General features: G+C 41.6%; 1 protein-coding gene across 1 annotated transcript in view; it reads right to left on the reverse strand.

The window, feature by feature from the left end:
• Positions 1 to 247: 247 nt before the first annotated feature.
• Positions 248 to 7,190, reverse strand: part of LOC119583384 (protein Red-like) — a gene marked incomplete at both ends in the record, with an annotated part of 8,503 nt that continues 1,560 nt past the window's right edge. The window contains one exon of the mRNA XM_037931854.1: positions 248 to 310. Within this exon, the coding sequence (XP_037787782.1) occupies positions 248 to 310 (63 nt within the window). The remainder of the gene's footprint in view (positions 311 to 7,190) is intronic.

Genomic DNA, 7,190 nt, shown 5'->3' on the forward strand with positions numbered 1-7,190 from the left:
TAAATTTTCCCCCCTTTTCCCTTTTATGATAATAATTTCTCTTCTCTCTCTCTCTTCATCCCCCTCCCTCCCCCTTTCTTTCTTCCCTTCTCTCTCCCTCATCCTCTCTCTCTCCTCTTCTCTTCTCTCTCTCTCTCTCCCCTTTTCTTCTCCCTCCTCTCTCTCTCCTCTCCCTTCTCTTTTTCTCCCCTCTCCTCTCTTCTTTCTTTCTCTCTCTCTCTCTTCTCTCTCTCTCTCTTCTCTCTCTTTTTATCTTCTCCTCCTCTCTCTCTCTCTTCTCTCTCTCTCTCTCTCTCTCTCTCTCTCTCTCTACTTCTCCCCTTCCCTCTCTCTCCCTCTCTTTATCCACCCATCCATCTCGCTGTCTTTTAACATGAGAGGAATTTGTCCAACAGCGCGTCTTTCGGTCCCTTTAAAATCGCGTTGACGGACGAGGCGCCGAGAATCGTGACGGAAGGAAAGGCGAGGGAACGGAGTCAACGATAATTGCTAAGCACCAGTGTGGGGAGAGAGAGAGGGGGGGAGAGGGGGAGGGGAGGAGAAAGGGGTGGGGGTGGGAGGAAAGGAGGGAGGGAGAAGGAGGCAGAGGGAGGGAGGATGGATGGATGGATGGATGGAGGGAGGGAGGGAGGGAGGGAGAGAGAAAGGAGAGAGAGAGAAGGAAGGAGAGAGAGAAGGAGAGAGAGAGAGAGAGAGAGAGAAAGAGAGAGATGGAGAGAGAGAGAGAAAAAGAGAAAGGGGGGAGGGAGGGAGAGAGAGAGTGAAAGAGAGATAGGAAAGAGAAAGAGAGAGGAGGGGAGGATGGAGAGAGAGAGGAGAGAGAGAAGGGGAGGGAGAGACGGGGAGAGAGGGAGGAAGGAGGAAAGAAAGAGAGAGGGATAGAGAGACGGGAGGGAAGGAGGGAGAGAGAGAGAGAGACCGGTAGATAGATAAATAGATAGACAGATAATGAAGTAGAAAATGAAGAGAGAGAGAGAGAGAATGAGAGAGAAGAAAGGGAGGGAAAAAATTAATAGATCGCACAGGAAAGAAATTGTGGGAAGAAAAAATCACAATCAGGAAAACCATAGGCCAAAAGAAAAAAAAAAAATCCGAAATTTCTACTTAATTATCATACATCTGGCACTACTGCACGGAGGTCCCATTGCACGATTTTCACCTCCATTGCATGATTGCATACTGCTGCATCCCTTTGCCGCAGACTGACGCCTTGTAACGTGCATGACGGGGGGGGGGGTGATTGGGGGGAGGGGGGCTGGTGGAGGGGGAGGGCGTAGGGGGAGGGAGAGAGGGAGGCGGAGAGGGGGGAGAGGGAGGAGGGGGGATGCAGTTGCGAGCAATTTGTGAGAGTTTTTATAGTCTGAGAGAGAGAGAAAGGGAGAGAGAGAGAGACAGAGAGAGAAGAGAGAGAGAGAGAGAGAGAGAGAGAGAGAGAGAGAGAGAGAGAGAGAGAGAGAGAGAGAGAGAGAGAGAAAGAGAGAGAGAGAGGAGAGAGGAGAGGGGAAGAGACGAGAGAGAGAGAGAGAGGAGAGAGAGAGAGAGTAGAAGCGAGAAAGAGAGAGAGAAGACGAGATGAGAGACAGTAAACGAGAGAGAAAAGACTATCGAGACAGAGCGATGAGAGATAGATAGCGTAAGCTACGAGAAGACTAGAGAGTCGAAGATGAGAGAGAATGATGAGCTGACTGAGAAGATGGAACGAGATAGTAGAGTATATCGCGAAAACCCTCACGTCTAAGCGAGCTCGTGGAGCTAGGATAATATCGCAGTAGAGTGAGAAATCAGATCAAACTAGAGAAGAAGCGCTGTGACAGACAAGAACACACACGCACACACACAGGCAGACAGACAAACAGGCAGACAAGTAAACAGAAAGCATTTTATGTGCATCCGGCTTGAAGAAGGATGAGGGAGGAGGGGGGAGGGGGTGAGGGGAGGGGGGAGGGGGGAGGGGTGCCAACGGCTATAGTTCCGGTACAACAACAACACAAAAATAGATTTAAAAAAAAAATACCATTGTATTTCTGGCTACTTTTCTCCCTAAAAAAAAAAAAAAAAAAAAAAAAAAAAAAAAAAAAAAAAAAAAACATTGGCGAAAAAGAATCCACAGAAAAAATATAATATCGGAAAGTAGATAGATGATAGATGAATTAATGAGAATGATAATAGTAATCATGAATATGATAAGGATGATAAAGATAATGGTTATGTGAAAGATAATGATGATAATGATAATAATGATAATGATAATAACAGTAAAATAATACTAACGAAAATTATCATAATAAAAATAATAAGATAATAATAATAATAATAATGATAATGATAAACAGTATAATAACAATTATGATAATAATAAAAATAGAAATAACAATAATAATAATAATAATCATAATAACAACAATGATAATAGTAATAAGAATAATGATGATAACAATGATCATGATAATCATAACAAATTAAAAACAAATATAAAGAAAGTTAGAAAACAGCAAAATATTTAAGTGGCCTCGTTACCCTACAAAACAAAACCGACTCGATAAGCGCAGAACACGAACTAACAGCATATCTTTAGCAATAAAAGGAAATGTTGCATTAAATCGTATTTCCTTGATATACCGCATGACAGGGGCCAAGACCTGTCAATTACAGCTGTCAAGACCTCACATTCTTTGAACCTTGTGATTAGAGTGCCATAAGCGCCAGCGTTCTTGATGTGGCACTTCCTGGTTTTGCCATAATTTGCGTGAATTTTTTTTTTTTTTTTTTTTTTTTTTTGAGAAATTGCGACCGCGTTTTTTTTCATGGTGTATTTTGTTGCTTTATGGCATCCGTTTGTGATTAAAGAAAAATGTGCATGTTTTGCGTATGTGTGTATGTTTGTTTGTATGTGTGCGTGTGTGTGTGTGTCTGTGTGTGTGTCTGTGTGTGTATGTGTATATGTGTGTGTATGTGTGTGTATGTGTGTGTTTGTGTGTGTGTGTGTGTATGTATGTATGTGTGTATTTGTATTTACAAGGTCTATACAGACCGTGTATGTTCTTACGTTTATGTGTATTCTATATCTATGTGTACGCGTGTAATTTTACGTATTCGCACGTATCTGTGTATGCACCTACTTCTAAACACAAACTACACATACATACACACACACATCACCTTTCAAGACACAAAAAAATGCCCAGTTTTAGCACTGACCAGTCTAGGTCACAACGAAGCAGGGTCACGGGGTCAAGGCGGGGTCACGCGAAGGAGAAAACAAACGTCAGCGTTTTCTGAGGATAAACATAGATGAGAGGGGGCGGGGGGGGGGGAGATGGAAAGAAGAGAAGAAGAGGAGAGAGAAGAGAGAAGAAGAGGAGAGAGAAGAAGAGGAGAGAGAAGAAGAGGAGAGAGAAGAGAGGAGACAGTAGATAGGAAGAAGAGAAGAGAGAAGAAGAGGAGAGAGAAGAAGAGGAGAGAGGAGAGAGAAGAAGAGGAGAGAGAAGAAGAGGAGAGAGAAGAGAGAAGAGAGGAGACAGTAGATAGGAAGAAGAGAAGAGAGAAGAAGAGGAGAGGGAAGAGAGAAGAAGAGGAGAGAGAAGAGAGAAGAGAGGAGACAGTAGATAGGAAGAAGAGAAGAGAGAAGAAGAGAGAGAAGAGAGAAGAAGAGAAGAGAGAAGAGAAAATGAGAGAGAAGAGTAGAGCGATAGAGGACAAAGAAGGAGGGGGATAGGAGAGAGAGAAAGAGGAAGGACAATAAGAGAGAGGAGAATATAAATAGGAGAAGGGGAGAGGGAGAGAGCAGGGAGAAGGCAAAAGGAGAATGGGAGAGAGAGGGGAGAGGGAGAGAAAGAAGAGAGAAAGGGAGAGAGAAATGAGAGGTAGAAAAAAGGAAGAGAAAGGGAGAAAAGAGAGATGATAGAGAAGAGAAAAAAGCGAATGGGGGAGGGGAGAGACGGTAGTAAATAAATAGGAGGAAGAGAGACAGAGGGAATGAGGAAGAGGGGAGAGAGAGATGATAAAAGAGAGGAGACAGAGGGAATGAGGGAGAGGGGAGAGAGAGATGATAAAAGAGAGGAGACAGCAGAAATGAGAAGAGACGAGGAGGCGAGGAAATAAATAGAGAGAGAAGGCAGGGGGATAATTTACACGTATTCTTAGTCTTCAAGAATTTTCAAAACAATTGGCTTTGTATATTTGTTTTGTTTTAATCTCTATGTGTGCCTGATTGTCCTTATCTTCCCCCGCACAAGTTGCAATTCAGGTGCAACAAAAGGCATCGAGTCAATCTTTTAAAAGGATAACAGTATGTATAAATTATTTCTATTATGTGAAAAAAAGAAATTAAAAAAACACTTTCTCTGAAATGTGAGAATTCTGGGAAATATATAAGCATCTTTACTTATGGTATAACATGTGCGCTCATGCAACTGCCTTTCGTTGCAAAATAGTGCTATACAATCATGTTGCATAGACAGAGCAATAAAGGACGTGGAATTTCCTGCAATTTCAACTTTTAAGTTTTCTTCTTTAAGGTCTCTTTGTCGGTCGGTCTGTCTGCCTGCCTGTCTGTCTGTCTGTCCGTCTGTCTGTCCGTCTGTCCGTCTGTCTGTCTGTCTGTCTGTCTGTCTGTCCGTCTGTCTGTCTGTCCGTCTGTCTGTCTGTCTGTCCGTCTGTCTGTCTGTCCGTCTGTCTGTCTCTGTCTGTCTGTCTGTCTGTCTGTCTGTCCGTCTGTCTGTCTGTCTGTCCGTCTGTCTGTCTGTCTGTCTGTCTGTCTGTCTGTCTGTCTGTCCGTCTGTCTGTCCGTCTGTCTGTCTGTCCGTCTGTCTGTCTGTCTGTCCGTCTGTCTGTCTGTCTGTCGTCTGTCTGTCTGTCTGTCTGTCTGTCTGTCTGTGTCTGTCTGTCTGTCTGTCTGTCTGTCCGTCTGTCTGTCTGTCTGTCCATCTGTCTGTCTGTCTGTCTGTCCGTCTGTCTGTCTGTCTGTCCGTCTGTCTGTCTGTCTGTCCGTCTGTCTGTCTGTCTGTCTGTCCGTCTGTCTGTCTGTCTGTCTGTCCGTCTGTCTGTCTGTCTGTCTGTCCGTCTGTCTGTCTGTCCGTCTGTCTGTCTGTCTGTCTGTCTGTCTGTCTGTCTGTCCGTCTGTCTGTTCTGTCTGTCTGTCTTCTGTCTCCCCTCTCCCGTCTCGTCTCTCTCCTCTCTCTTCCGTCTCTGCTCTTCTCTCTTCTTCTTCCTGCTTCTTCCTCGCTCTTCCCTTCTTCCGTCTTTCCCTCTGTCTCCTTCGCTCTTTTCCCCTCCCCTGCCTTCTTCCATTCCCTTCTTTCCCTTCCTTGCTTCCTTCTCACTGAATCTTCTGGACCCCAACCGGACCCGGCACCTTCATTCGCAAGCATCAGCTGATTCGCTTTGCTTGTAATCTTAACGTTGTTTTATCAGCTTTGTAAACAGCGTTCGAGTATTGATAACTATAGTGCCATTAATTTTACAAACAGTGAGTGTAGACTGGCGAGATGGGAGAGAAAAAAAGTGGGTGTGTGAGAGAGAGAGAGAGAGAGAGAGAGAGAGAGAGAGAGAGAGAGAGAGAGAGAGAGAGAGAGAGAGAGAGAGAGAGAGACAGAGACAGAGACAGAGACACAGACACAGACAGACAGAGACAGAGAGACAGACCGAGAGAGAGAGAGAGAGACATAGAGACAGACAAACAGAAATTCAGACAACAGAAACAAACAAAAAGGCAGACAGAGAGAAGCAAACAAAGACAAACACAAACACACAGAAAGAGACAAAAAACAAACAGACAGGAAAAGTCAAATCGGATATTATGCAACCAAGCAACCCTTTTCCAACACGCAAGACGTAATTTCCAACAAGATAGCAACACGTTTCACTTTTCTCTCAATGGCCGTTGGACATCGCTACGGCACTACAACTAATGAAAAGGTTAATAGTTATAGTATAATAATAACAACAACAACGTCAACTACTACTACTATAACAACTACTACTACTACTACAATAACAACAACAACTACTACTACTACTACAACTACTACTGCAACTATTACTACTGCTACTACAACTACAACAACTACTACTATTACAACACTACTACTACTACAACTACAACTACTATTATTTCTACAATTACAACTACAACTACTACTACTTCTACTAGTACTATTTCTACTATGTCTACAATTACTACTATTCCTGCTACTAATGCTATTACCACAATTGTTATTAATAATAATGATAATAATATTGATGGTGATAATAACGATAATGATAAAAGGTAACTGTAATAATGATAATAGCAAGACTGATGATTATCATTATAGTAATAACGAGACTATTGTCATTTATCATTAACACAGTAACAATAATAGTAATAATAATAAGACTGTTATCATTACCATAATAACAATAATGGTAATAATAATAACACTATTATCGTCATCACAATAACAATAATAATAATAACAATAAAATTATTATCATTACCACAGTATCAATAATATCAATAATAACAAGACTATTATCATTACCCCAGTCTCGACAGTAGCAATACTAGCAATGCAAACCATCAACATTGCACCAACGCGCACCCCGACGGCAAGCGGATGTGCGCGGGAAATTCAAAACGAGACAGCGACACTCTTCCTTATCTCTGTCTGATTGCGGCTGAAAGACTTTCCGACCTTCAGTGTCCAAGTGTCAGTGTCGAAGGGCAGTGTCGCTTCAGGCTGCTCTGTGACTCGGGTCCTTTTTTCTGGAAGAATCTGGACGAATTTCGAGTTATTTGTGAATTTTTGAGGTTTTTTTTTCGTCTTTAAAAGGGTATATTTGAGGGTAATTTTCGATTTTTTTTTGTTTTGGGAGTATTGAACAAACCGGTTTTTTCTTTTCTTTTCTTTCCGGTGTTGTTACGGAATAGTTTAGAAAGGGTACGAAATAATTTAGAAAGAACAATAACAACAAGATTATGTTTTATGTAATACTTTGACCATAAATTTGAATCGATTTGTATTATATATATTTTTTTCTTTTAAGATGTAGAGAAATATATTGTCTATTTTTGTAAATTATATAGAAAATTGATCATTATAAAAACATACTGGCAATTTTTTTTTTTTCTTTTTCTTTTTTTTACCGATAATATTTAACAAGCAAATATTAAGTTTATCTCGACATGTTTTTTTTCTTTTTCTTTTTTT

The sequence above is a fragment of the Penaeus monodon genome, chromosome 17, assembly GCF_015228065.2.
Source record: "Penaeus monodon isolate SGIC_2016 chromosome 17, NSTDA_Pmon_1, whole genome shotgun sequence".
Lineage (NCBI taxonomy): Eukaryota > Metazoa > Arthropoda > Malacostraca > Decapoda > Penaeidae > Penaeus > Penaeus monodon.